Below are 13316 nucleotides of genomic sequence, written 5' to 3' on the forward strand. Positions count from 1 at the left end.
ATGAATGGAGAGGAGGACGCTAAGGGTGATTTATTTGCATTTGGAAAATTCGCTCGGCGGTGCGGGCTTTGCACTGTGGAGGCGGCCGCTGGGACCCAGGCCACCACCGGACTGAGGCGTTCTCGTTCCGGATCGAGGTGTCCCCCATCCTGTTCCCCTCGCCTCGCTATCTCGGGGACCTACTCCCTGGAACTCAACACCCCCTCCCCCAGTCTGCCATCACTCTAGCTCGGGGTGGCCCTCCCTTTCCTCAAAGGACGCTGGGAGACCTGGCGGGCACTCCCGTCTCTCGCGCCTCCCGGCTCGCTCCCCGCTGCACCTCCTTACCGCTCCCCCTCCCGTCCAGAGGGGGCTTTCAGGAGCAGGGATCACTGATCCCTAGGCTCGGCCGGGGCTCCCATCTGTGCTCTCAGGGAGGGGCCTGCGGGAAGAAAAGAGGCCAGCTCCGCATCCCTAAGGCCAAAGGCGCGCAGGAAAGGCTGGGAAGCCACCCCCGCGTGGGCATGTGCGTGTGTGCGAGTGTGTCTGTGTGTGAACCCATCTCGGGATGGATGTTTGTGTGTCTGTGTGGCTATGTATGCCTTGCGTGGATTTCTATGTGCCTGTGCGTGTGCGAACACGTGTGTGAACGTGTGTGACTGTGTATGTCCCCGTGTGAGTCTTCTGTGTCTGTTTCTAAGCATCTTAGTGGTGCGTTTTGCTAAAATACCACCCTCTCTCCCGCCTTACTGTCCACCTGCTACAGCCTAGGAAAAAAAGGCCGTCTCTCTCTTGAGCTTCGCTGCATTAAAACACTCCCGCTTTAGCCGGAAACATTTCCTCCGGGTGTGGGGACCGAGTGCTTCCCACCCAGCAGGGGCTGGGGGCGGGCGGGTGGGGGACACCGCGAGTGGCCGGCAGCGTGGAGGGCCCAGGAGCCGGGAAGCGGCTTCAAAGGTTTTGGTAACGACTCTTCGGCCTTTATTTATGCCCCTATTAATACAATATCCATCATGTAGATATTGATCTTTATCCTTTAAACTGATACACTGGGAATCAATTAGCCATGCAGATTACATTTCCTACATATCCAAATGTTAATCTTTCAGACTCTGGTCCAGTGACATATATTTTTGCGGCCAGATAGTATTATATTTCGTTTAGAAATGAAAAGAAGAAGAAAGGCTTTCTGAAGCTCATTCCTCTAGGGGCTACTTGTCTTAACTCTTGGCCGGGGCTGGGCGTTGGGGGTCTGGGGACCAAGATGCCTCTCTCAGGGTCTTCTGGGGGGAAAAAAAAGAAAGGCCACGAGGGTGACCTGCACGTGGGACCACCGAGGGGACCCGGGACAGCTTTCTGTAACAGGGCCCTGGGCAGCCGGTTAGGGCCGGGTCTGCACTTCTGTCCAACGCTCGCTCCAGCTCAGACTTCTCCTGACCGCTCCTTCCCATAACTTTGAGTTCGAGATGGTCAGTTTTCATCTCTTCAGGGTTTTCCCTTGGGATTCTCCTTACTCTAAACTTCTAAATCAAAAGTTTTCTTCCACTCCTCGTCCCCAAACCCAAGGTTAAAGGTTCATCCCCCAAAAGAGAAACTTTGTTTAGATGAGGAAATAGGTGTTTTCCTGGGGGAAGGGAGATGGAGAAAAAGTTTAAGAACTAGGAAGGATCCTAGCGTAAGTCCTATCTAGAGACTGGAAGGGCTGAGGCAGCCTATTTTGGTTGTGGTGACCTCTTTTCTTCTTTCCTTTCTTTCTTTCCTTCCTTCCTTTCTTTCTCCCTCCTCCTTTCCTCCTCCTCTTCCTCCTTCTCCTTCTCTCTTCTTCCTCCCCTCCACCTTTGAAAGGGTGGAGGGCGTCAGGAAATGACGTATCCCAGGGCAAGGGACCCCTCCTCTCCCCCGTACCAGGTGAGCTCCCAGGGGCCGCCCCGAAGTGGGTGGGCGTGGCCGGGAGGCAGACTGCGCACAACACTTCCTAACCATCTTCTTCCGTCCCTGCCAGCCCTCCTCAGGCTTTAGCCAAATCGCGCCCGGACTCCGCTCACGGAAACGTGGTCTCTTCCAGCTCCCCGCACTTGTTGCGTTTACTCCTCCGAGTTGGCTGTGCAGTCCCCGCTCCCGACCCGCTTTTAAAACCTGGGAACCGCAGGTCAGGGACTCACTCACAGCTCTCCTGCCTTAGGCTTCCGGGACCTCAGTGTGGCTCAGCTAGATACCCTGGGTTTGAACAGCCTCCCAGATCTTTCTTGCTCCTTGTGTCACCCGCCTCCCATTCCTCCCTCTAAAATCCACCTGGCAGAGAAACTTGCTGCGGGGGTTGAAGGGATTCCGGCCGAGAGGCGATGGCGGCTCGAGGCGCTGGCTCAGTCACCGGGGCCGCGGCGGAGTCCGAGAGAGACCTGGCCTGATCAAAGCGAAAGGCCTGTCAGTCCACCCCCTTCACTCCTTCCCCTTCCGCCCCCTCCACGTCTCTCCCGCCCCACACCAGCGGAACACACAGTCCGGGCACTTCGTGTCCAGAAGCGCCCCCAGGCACCCTGGGGCAGGAGTTCCTGGCGTGGTCATTTGCTCTTCGTTCTGCTCCAGACGTCAAGGAAACCCAGAAGACCTCCCGCTTCCCCCAGCCCTCACGTCCACGTCCCCAGCTCTGCCCCCACCCCACTTCAGATCTGGCCTGTGCACCGCCTCTCCTCCTCAAGGCCCAGACTGCCCCCAGTGCCAGCCAGTACCCCCTTTCCAAGACCCCTAATCTTTACCTCCCCTCTCCCACCTCAGGATCCCTTCAAACGCGGCCCTGTGTGCTGGCATCTCATACACACACCAGCAGAGCAGTTACCGACACACACACACACCCTTTCCGAGTTGGGCAAAACACTTTTTGAAGGTTAGAGGGTATGTATTCTATTTTTTATGAGACACCTCTCCCCCCTCTCCCAGACTCTAGCATCTTGTCTTCCTTATTTGCATAAAAATAATTTTTGCAGAACCAAATGAACATCTGTAGGAGACAAGCTGCTGTGAGATTCATTCTCTCCCTCCCTCACTGCCTTTCAAAAAATATTTTTTTACACCTCACTTCTTCCTCTCCCTTCTTTTTCCTTTCCTCTTTTTCCTTCTTCCTTCTTTTCTCACAAACCATATGTTCTTTATTGAGAACCCGCTCACACGTTCTGGGGCCGCTTCCCTAGCTACAGGGGCACCGCAGGGACAAAACCACTGCGGCTGGCCCACACCACATTTCAGTGCGATGCGCAGATCCCCATCCAGTCCCTAAATCCGACCCCATCCCGACTAATTTTCCACTGGGGGAGAATAGCGGCGCCAAAGCTTTTGACAAACAACAGCTGGGGGCCTGATCACGGTCGCTAAGCCAGGCGCTGCGATGGGCCACGGGTTTTACCCGAGCAATCACCAATCTGGTATCCGGCCAAGAAGTGTGTGGTCAGGATCTGGCGTTTTGATTTCCTCCCGGTGAATGCGGGAAAGCCTTTCTGTGGAATTGAGGGTTTCCCGTCGCGTTTGCTCAAACCTCGGACTGCATCCTGAGTGATGCCTGCGACCCTGGGATGCGTCCCCGCGAGGCTACACCCTCCAGATAAGGCAAAAAAGGTGTGGGTGGCAGGCACCACCCCCTCCAGTTCAGGGACATTATTTTACACAGCTCATAATTTCCTCCTAAGGCCTGTGTCCGGCTAGAATGAAGTGGTCTCTCTCCTCTCGGAGGCCCAAGAAGTCCGTGGGCCATGAAACGCTTGTGGCCTGGGGTCCACAAGTGCGGGGCTGTGGGCTGAAGGGTGTCACTTGGCCCAAAGCAGATTCCACTCAACCTGACTGGACTGTGGGTCAACGCATCCAAGCTGGCGGGGAGGGAGAGCCTTCTAGTGAACCGGCCATTCTCCCCACAGGCTTGGAGGGGCAGCCGCTATCTATTTCACCTGAAGTGCCTCTGAAACTGGGGGCAGAGGAAGCAGCTGCAAGTTATTTTCCTTTTGGGGTCGAATTATCCTACAATTGTCCTCAGGGCTCCAGTTTCATTTTGCACGTGCGTGTGCGGGTGGACACCACAGTTCCTTCACAGAACTGTGCTAGAGACTCTCCTGGCTGCTTTCTGGGTAATCTGTCAGTCTGAGGAAATGAAATTGCCTCCCAAACCTGGGCTCAGGGCTGCAGGGCCAGGCGCCCGCCTTCCAAACCCCACTGCAGGGTTACTCCTTTGCCCGTGAGTGGAATGGGGACTCGGTGGCCCACAGGTTCCCGGCAGGGGAGGTGCCCTGGTGGAGACCCCCTTCCTGCTCTGGGGAGTCAGGTGTGGGTGTAGCTTCGGCTTCCAGAGAGACTTTGGAAAGAAGTAAGGGGAGGCCCAAGCTTCCGAGATAGGGAAGGAGTGGCTGGCGTGTAGAATCGGGTGCTTTCTTTAGAAACCAGTCTGGGAAACTGGGAACCACCCCACCCTCCGGTGACCTATTGGTCACCCCGCCTCCCCCTCCCCGCCCCGCCTGGTCTGGCCTGACTGCGAGTGGGCACCACCGGCCAGGGAGTCTCAGCCAACATCGCTGTCCTGGCCCTCCCAAGTCAGACCTCGGGGATACCAACCTCAGGGAATTTGGACTCTGGGGAATTCGGAAATGACCCTGCAGCCCGACCGGCCCAGCTGCCAGGAGCCTGAGGATGCCCTCCCGCCCGTCTCTGGGTCTCCAGGGTCCTCTGGCTGCTGCCAGGGTGAGGAAGAGCCGAGTTAATCTTCTGGCTACATATATACCTCAGAGCGGTCTGGCAGGGGAGAGGCCAGCAAAGAGACTCCTGGGCTGCAGGCCGCCAGCCCCCCCTCCCCGCCACCCACCCCACCCCGTCTCCATTTGTACATTTTTAAAGCAAGTGGTGGTCGGTTTATGGATGTGCCTACTGGACGGGCACCTATGGGCCCTCGAAAGAAATCTGTTTCAACCTGCAGCACCTCCATTCAAAGGTCCTCCCGGCTCTACAATTGGGAGGACACGAAACCCGGGAGAGCGAGTCTGCGGCAAGCGCATCCCTCCACGGATCTGAGGGCTCTCGAGAGAGAGCACGCCCCGTGGGAGAGCACCGGGTCCACCGGGAGGGCTTGAAGACGTAGCCCTCGGCTCCAAAACCAATGAGACTCAGTCCTGGACGTTCTTTAACCCCTCGTTGCCGCGGGTCCCAGGGTTCCTTTTAACTGTGAGTTGAGTCTGCCTTTGCCCTCTTGAAACACACTTTGGGATCTCCCTCCTCCAACAAGGACGGGTGACCCTAGAACGTGCTCTGGCTGCTCCACTCAACCTTTGGAGACAGAAAACTTGGAAAAAGTCTAGCTCGAGAAGTAGCTTAGGAAACAGGACACAGGCTTTTGTGGCCCCCAAGTGTGCAAAAAGGAACTGAGAAAGTTGTCCCCTTGACAAATTGAATCATTTTATGTAAAACCAGGTTGAACAGGGCTGCATTCTAAGCAGCGTCCCTCCTGTGTACTATGAATGCACGTGGGGCCCTCCCCACTTGGGTGGGTGAGGGAATGTCCAGACTTTTTCTGGTGTCTCCAGAGGCTGGTCTCCCCTTGCTCAGAGGGTCAACCAAACCTTTTGACTTTGGGCAGAGCCGAAAGCTGCCTGCTTTTCCCACTTGCGAGTGGATTTTTGAAGAGCCAATTCGCAGATGGTTGAGCAGCTATACTCTCCCCTCCATCTTGCCTTCTTAGTTTGCCTTAATTAGGGGGTGGGGAGTTGGGTTTGGGGGCCCGAGTTCATGTAAAAACTGTCAAGTGAGTTAAGGGAAAGGGGAAGGAGAGAGAGGGTGGAGAACTCCAGTGCAGAAAAAATTCAAAAATCGTAAAAGGAGAAGGGGGAACTTGAAGCCCAGAAGTCATTGTTTCCTTTATTTCAAAGGGAAAAACCTGCCTGATTCTCATCCTTTTGATTGATTAAGGCCCTGAATACCTCGCAGGCCCGGAGTGACAGTCCTTGAATAGACTCGAGCGAATAAAGCGCAGTGCAGAGCGCGGGGCTGGCACTCGGGGGTGTAAAGGAGGCGAGTTCGCTGGCACTTACCAAGTTATAAATAAAAGGCTATGCACAATAGCACCTTCTCTAAGGACAGACAGTCTTTACAACACTCCTGGCGTCATATCCTGCTGGGGACACTTCAGCTCCTAGCCAAGACTTTGCTCCTTTTATTTTTCCAGCAGTTTAGTCTGAATACCATAATAAATTCCTGAGAACAAATGCTGCAGCCGGGCAAAACTTTAACATATAGATGCATCTCTGCCAAAGCATTGGAGAATCTATACCTCCAGATTTAGAGCTGGGGCTTCCTAGAGAGGGTTTTTTAATCAAGAAGAGGAGACCTTTTTCTTTCTCCTCCCTTCCCCAGCCTTCAACTAACCAGTAGTGGGGCCTCCGGCCACTACCTAAGCTTCACACTATCCCTGCCCCCAGACTGTGAAGACAAAAGAACTTATCAGCACACTCTGGACTCTTCCTGGGAGGAACCCCATAGGGAAGACCCTCATAATAAGCCTATGCCAAGGGGCATGGACCAGAGGAAGGAAGACTACAGATGTCTGGGGGCTCCAATGCCTTCTTATTGTAATTGCACCCCCTTCACTGGCAAGTAAGCCAAGAAAAATGGGCGCGAGGCAGAGCCGCAGGTAGAAGAACAGAGACATAGAGACACACAGAGAGATGGAATGAGAGGAAGAGTCAGAGACAGAGAAAGACACACAGAGATACACACCGAGAGATAAGGAGACGGAGAAATAGAAAGTCAAGGAGAGAGACACACATAGAGTGACAGACAGACAGACGCGGACCCCTCTCCAGTCTCAGCAGCTGCCATCTCCCTCGGACTGTCTCTCCCTGTTTCCGTGGGTGTACCCTTGTCTTCCCCGGGGAAGAGGCGCAGCGCAGGTTCCTCTCCGGGCCTGCCGAGGCTTCGGCGCCGCCGGGGATGGGAAGAGAAAGTGGCCGCTGTCGCCCAATCAGCGCGTGTCTCCGCCACCCGGGACGGTCTCCCCGTCGGCCAATCGCAGCTCAGGGCTCCTGACCAAGCTTTGGGCGAAAGAACTAATAAATGCTCCCGAGCCCGGATCCCCGCACTCGGTGTCACGACGGGAGGAGACTCAGGCCGGCCGCGCACCCGCCCCCGGCCCCCCCCCTCGGCTCGTCGCGGCGCTCCGAGCTCCCTCCCCAGCGCTCCCAGCCGCGGCGCCGCTCGCCCAGCTTCGCACCAAACTTTTCCGCCCTGGGCTCGGGATCCTGGACTCCGGGGCCTCCCTGCCCGCCCCTTTCCCCCGTTCCACCTCGAGCCTCTCTTTGGACTAGGAGCGAGCAGCCCCCTCCCCGTGTCCCTCCTCTCTCTCCAGTCTTTTTGGGGAGGGGCTCTCCACGCTCGGGGGAGTTGCCGAGGGTCACCAGCGCCTCTCTCGTCTTTCTATTTCGCCTTCACCTGGATATAATTTCCAAGCGGCGCTGTCCCCAGGATGACCACACTGGCCGGAGCTGTGCCCAGGATGATGCGGCCGGGCCCGGGGCAGAACTACCCGCGCAGCGGGTTCCCGCTGGAAGGTAAGAAAGGGCCTCAGCGCCGCCCAGACCCCGGGGCCGCGGCGGGGCTGCTCCACTCAGCCCCGGGTCTCCACTGGCTCCTTTGGCGCGTCCAGGAGCCCATTCCCGGGGTACCCCCGCCCCAGGAGGGAACAGTCGGGCGAGATCCCGACTCGATTTTCTCTGGGCAAACGAAGCGCCCTTCTCTCCTCAACTCCGCGGAGCTTGGCCGTCAGGCCTGTTCCTGGGCCGTTCCGCTTTGCTCTGTTGTTTTGGAAATGCCGTGGTGGGGAAAGGATCAGCGGCTTCTGAGTACCAGAAAGCAACTTCTCAGCATTTTGTCCAACCGAAGGCATCTCAGAACTGTCCCGGTTGCTCCCATGTTTGCTAAACTTTTGTTAATTCTGGAAGGATTTTCTTGCCGCTACAAAGTTGTGGTGGTGTTTGGAAAATTTAGTATTAATTGATTCATTAATTAGAGTTCCATTCATCTCCAGCGGCATCTCGAAGTTTCCACAACCCGTTTGGGGAACTGCCTTTCAGTTAGCCTGAAGGTTCTGGAATCCCAGGGAGGCAAGAGGATTTGCAAGCCCGAAACTTTCTAGGCAATTTGCGAGGTTGAGGCGCCCGAGCCGGGATGCTGGCAGGGTGGCGCCTAGCCTTGGCCCTCAGTGCAGAATAGGATGTGATATCCAGGGCACCAGCGGAGGCGAGGGGACCTGCGAGCATACCCGACTGGCATCTCTGTCCCGAGGTGTAACAGGTGACACGCACTGACACCTGCGACTTGCTTTCAGGACCCTCTTTGACCTTTGCCTGCGGCCCTCTCAGCCAGAAACCCGAAGGGCTGTCAGCTCCTCCAAGTCCCTTAGAAAGAAAGCTGCCCCAATTAGACAGAGTTTAGTGCGACTTCGAGAAGGCCTGGGTGAACATCTTTCTGCCAGGAGGCTGTTCCAGCCTCAGAGTCTCCCCCCACAAGTTGTCCCCTTTCCTGGGCCCAAAGGGAAGACAGTTTCACTGGAGCGAGTTATTTTGCCCTGGTTGTTCCCTTCACAAAAGATTATGTGCCCCTGAATTGCTTAATAATTTGAACAAGTGTAGTTGAAACAGGGTCTGCGGCTGGGAGCCTGAATGGAGCAGTTTCAGTGTTGAGGCTGTAACATGGCGATTGGCCAGAGGAGTGAGAAATTAGGTGGGTTCACCTTTTGGGCTGCTCTCTGCTCTCCCGAAATGACGTTCTGTGCGTCTCTCTCTTCGCCTTGTGCTCTCAGTGTCCACCCCCCTCGGCCAGGGCCGGGTCAACCAGCTCGGCGGTGTATTTATCAACGGCAGGCCGCTACCCAACCACATCCGTCACAAGATCGTGGAGATGGCCCACCACGGCATCCGGCCCTGTGTCATCTCCCGCCAGCTGCGTGTGTCCCACGGCTGCGTCTCTAAGATCCTGTGCAGATATCAGGAGACGGGCTCCATCCGCCCCGGCGCCATCGGTGGCAGCAAGCCCAAGGTGAGCGCGTGGGCCTGGCCCTGGAGGCCTCCTGCCTGCAGTGTCCCGAGTTAGGGAAGAATGGGCAGGGGGCAAGGACTGACATCTGGGGCTTTCTGAGGAGTTTATCCAAATCTGAGAAGGTGTGTGTGTGTGTGTATTGGGGGTTGAAGGGAAGTGGCTAGAGTGGTGTCTTAGCTGGAGCTCCTTGATAAACGCTAAGGAAAAACTCCAGCCTTTTTGCACAGGTGATAAAGCATTTGTTTTTTATGCCTCAGAGTCCTGGAATCCTCATCAAATTATTTTAATAGGCAAACACCCAAAGTGTGCAAACTGTATGTGCCCACCTGTTGCTGGTTTCTTCCCCAAGTATCATCCCAGCTCCCAGCCACTGCACTGCCTTTTCCAAAACTAATCCAAGGAACCACTTTTGGTTTTTAATGGTTTCTCTCCCAACTCCCATCCCCAGTCGCCTCCAGTCCAAATTGTCTTCAAGGAGTCAAAAGCCAGGGTGATTTGTATTCTTTGCAATGAGCCAATGACTTGGCTTTTAAAAGGTAGTTCGGTGCTATCCTCAAATTATTTTGGTTCTCCTTAAAAAAGGAAAGAGAATCACACTGGCTGTGGCTGAGTGGGAGGGGACTGTATACGGTCTGCCTTTTCTTCTGGACGTGGGGAAAATCCAATATAATTTTCTAGTTGCCACAGGGCAAAACCAACAGGAGGGTTCTGGTAAACTGAAGACTTCCAGACAACCGCCTCTCCTCCTGCCATGCCAGCCCCCCTTGCAACCTCTCTAAGAATCTCTGGAAACGCTTTTTATTGGGAAGAAAAGAGCCAGTCTCTAAAATTATCCATATTTGCTATCCTCTCTAATTTTTAAAAAATCTGGACACTCACCTTTTGCATTTCATTTTGGTCTTCACCTTAGCTAAAATCTTGTGCTCCTTTGGAAAGGCCCAAGTTGCAGGTCTAACTTGATTTTTCTGCTCCTCTTTCAAGCATTCCTTTTTTAGTTTCGTTTTCGTGTTGATTCAGTGTAAGGGGCTGCCTTTCTTTATTTCCACGGATCTGAAAGTACACCCCTTCCAATATGTCATACCTCTTCTTATTTTAAGCCGACTGAGGGACTGATCTGGGGAGGAGAGTACCCAGGCTGCTTCCGGGTGGGATGGTTTCCTCTCTGCCCCTTTCTAAAGTACACTGCCTCAGAGAGCAGGGGTCCTTTTGCTAAGCAGAGGGACCTTCCCGGGGGCGCACGAAGGAGCGTCCCTCTAGGCCCAAGGCGGTGCGGCCGCCACATCTGGCCCAGAGGACTGGGTACCAACGCCTGCCTGCCTGTTCTCTTAAAGCAGGTGACAACGCCTGACGTGGAGAAGAAAATTGAGGAATACAAAAGAGAGAACCCAGGCATGTTCAGCTGGGAAATTCGAGACAAATTACTCAAGGACGCGGTCTGTGATCGAAACACCGTACCCTCAGGTACCAGGCTCATTAACGTCTTCCTGGGGCGAGGCGTCAGTCGCTATTACCCGGGCGGGCCATCTGAACCATAATCACCCCAATGATCGATCTGGGCGATCGGACGACGGCCCCTCCCAGGGCTCTGAAATATTTACGAGCTAGACGTTTTTGGCGTTTTATGGAGGGAGTGGTGAGCTGCTTGTCCTGGGGTTGAGAGCCCGCCGCTGAGGGCTCCCCAAAGAGGATTTCTGTCGAAGAGGCAGGGCAGGAAACGCGAGGCGGAGGCCAAGCGTTTATTAATATTGATGTTCCCTTTTAAAGAGAAACAAATGTTTTGGTAATCCTAACCGAAGGGAGATGGGGCCGCGCCAACCGAGACTTCACCGTGCGAGCCAAGGAGGGGAGGCTTCGGCAACGGCCGGGATTTTTTCCCGAGTCCCAGGGCCCATCCGGCGCCCCCGGCGGCCAGGGGGAGGCGGAGGGAGAAGAGGGGCGAGCGCAGGCGAGGGCGAGGGCGCGCGGGTTTGTTTTTAATTAAAAGGAAACTCCCTTTTCCCCCCTGCGAGAACGAGATATTTCGGAGCATGGATTTGTTTACCAGACTGGAATCTGGAAAAAATAAATGGGGGAGAGTGCATTTTCTTTTGACTTTTACAATAGGAAACGATTCTGCAGTTGAAATTTAAACCCTTTATGGCCTCAAAGAAAAAAAAAAAAAAGAAGAAAAAAGTTGAATTGCAGGGGACGGGTCCGCTCTGGTTCTTCCTGCCTTACCGCGAACCGCGGGGCGCAATGCCTTCAGGTTGAGGCGGTGCAGTGTGGCTGGCGGGAGAAATCTCTTAGATTGGAGATCTAGAGACCCGTCTGTGGAGTCTAGGAGGGAAACTTCCTACTGGGGAGAGCGGACCGAGACCGCGGTTCCCGGCCCTAACCTGGAGGTGCGAGCTTTCCAGACTACCGGCTCAATGTTTCTAGAGGCCGATTATGGGATGGGGGGTATGAGTGGGAGGGTGAGGCGGGGTGTAGAAGGACGAGGATGCCCAAAGACGCTGGAGGAGACGGAAGCAAGCTGTGCAGGGTAGGCCTTCTAGGCCCCCCACCCGTACCCCGACTGGGGGCCGGGGGGCCCCTTGCAGCGCGGCCCTGCAGGTCTCAGTCGTAAGCGCCCCCTTCCTCCTTCCGCCCCCAGTGAGTTCCATCAGCCGCATCCTGAGGAGTAAATTCGGGAAAGGCGAGGAGGAGGAGGCCGACCTGGAGAGGAAGGAGGCAGAGGAGAGTGAGAAGAAGGCGAAACACAGCATCGACGGCATCCTGAGCGAACGAGGTAAGCGGCGGCGCGCTGGGCGGCGCCTTGGGGGGCCTGCGCCTCCCCGAACTCCGCGCTCTGACGCTGGGGTCCTGAGGGCGGCGCAGCCCCGCTCGTGTCAAGGTCCCTTCTCGCTCATATCCCCTGCACCCGGGTAAGAGCGTTCAAGTGAAAGACCAGAGACGCACTTACAGTGAACACAAAAATCTTTTCTTCTTCTTTTTTTTTTCTTCTATTTTTAAACCTTTCCTCCACACCACTCGCAGCCCCACGGAAGGCAGAACTGCAAAGTGCGGTCTGGGTGCGGGGCCACCCTCCTGCCCTCTGGGGTACCGGACTGGGCGTCTCTGAGCGGTTGTGAGGCTGGGGGCAGTCCGTGAGCCTCCGGAGGTTAAAGGAACTTTTTCCGCCCTTAGGAAAGGCCCGGGTCTCCAAAGGGGTTTCCACATCAGAGCAGGGGGGGCGCGGAGAGGGAGAGAGGGAGAGGGACGGGAACGAGGACAAGAGAGAGAGAGAGGCTCAAAACTCTTTAAGGCAGTGGGGTCCCAAGGTTGCACCACATTGATTGCCTTATAAAGGTACATCTGTAAGTTGGCTGTTTTTTTGTTTGTTTTAAATTGGTTTTCAAATGCGGTAGGGTTTGAGCTGTGCGTGTCTGGGAAGTAAAACAAGCCTAAGCTCTGGTTTACAAACCGAGGGGGTCTGGGTTCTTGGGCTCGCAGTGCCGGCACCCTTTCTCCGCCCAGGGGTGCGGACCATTGTCTTCTTGTTGGCTGCGATCTGTCAGCCTCAAGAGGGAATCTCCCCCGCGGAGTCATAAGTGCAGCCTGCGGGTTGTCTTCAGACTCTAAAGGTACGCCCACTCCCACAAAAGAAAGTCAACCCTGTGGGAGTTGAACCTGGAAGGGTTCATGGCAGCAGGAGAGTCTCAGCCGTTTTGCGTCTCAGCACTTTTGGCCTTGGGGGTGGTTGCACCTCTTCCAAAGCACAAAGGGCCGGGAGTTGCCAGGTGCCCCCCTCCCCCAGGCGTGGCCTTCCCTCGCCGGGGGCCGGGACTTCGTTGGGCTGAGTTGACTTTTGAGTTGCCCTAGAAGGGTAGGCGGCTCTCCAGGTGGGCTTGGAGCGATCACCCACTTCGACCAGCTGGGTCTGGGCCGTCAGCCGGTGGCATCCAGGGTAGGACTGTGGGTCGGGAAAGTGGTCGCTTCTTTTACCTTCATTGCTCAACTCCGGGGCGGACCGCTGGCCCTCCGGAGCGGCAGCTTTACAAATCAATGCAAACCCTGTACACAACCTCGAAGGGACCCAGATTTCAATGTTGTAAATCCGAACCACAGATTTCAGCGATAAACAGGTGCCTAGATGCCCTGGCACACACAGGCAATCAAGAAAAGACACCAAAACCACAGCAGGTTGGGCAGGGGAGATACACGTGCTGTTGCTTCCCTCCTTCTAAAGCAGGGGCCTCACATGGACTCAGTTTAAGCCCTTCCTTTTGGAGGGGTGCGCTTCTGCCCTGGTCTCTGAG

General features: G+C 55.5%; 1 protein-coding gene across 4 annotated transcripts in view; it reads left to right on the plus strand.

Annotated features, from left to right (window-relative positions):
- The first annotated feature begins 4807 nt into the window (after positions 1-4807).
- Positions 4808-13316, plus strand: part of PAX3 (paired box 3) — a 95449-nt gene continuing 86940 nt past the window's right edge. Inside the window, exons 1-4 of one of the 4 annotated variants that reach the window (XM_082396994.1) lie at positions 4808-7553; positions 8804-9039; positions 10371-10500; positions 11672-11806. In XM_082396994.1, coding sequence (XP_082253120.1) covers positions 7469-7553; positions 8804-9039; positions 10371-10500; positions 11672-11806 — 586 coding nt within the window. In that variant the 5' untranslated portion in view covers positions 4808-7468. The remainder of the gene's footprint in view (positions 7554-8803; positions 9040-10370; positions 10501-11671; positions 11807-13316) is intronic. The other 3 variants (XM_082396995.1, XM_082396992.1, XM_082396993.1) reach the window with 3 other exon arrangements.

The sequence above is a fragment of the Balaenoptera borealis genome (assembly GCF_965194805.1).
Source record: "Balaenoptera borealis genome assembly, chromosome: 6".
Taxonomy (NCBI): domain Eukaryota; kingdom Metazoa; phylum Chordata; class Mammalia; order Artiodactyla; family Balaenopteridae; genus Balaenoptera; species Balaenoptera borealis.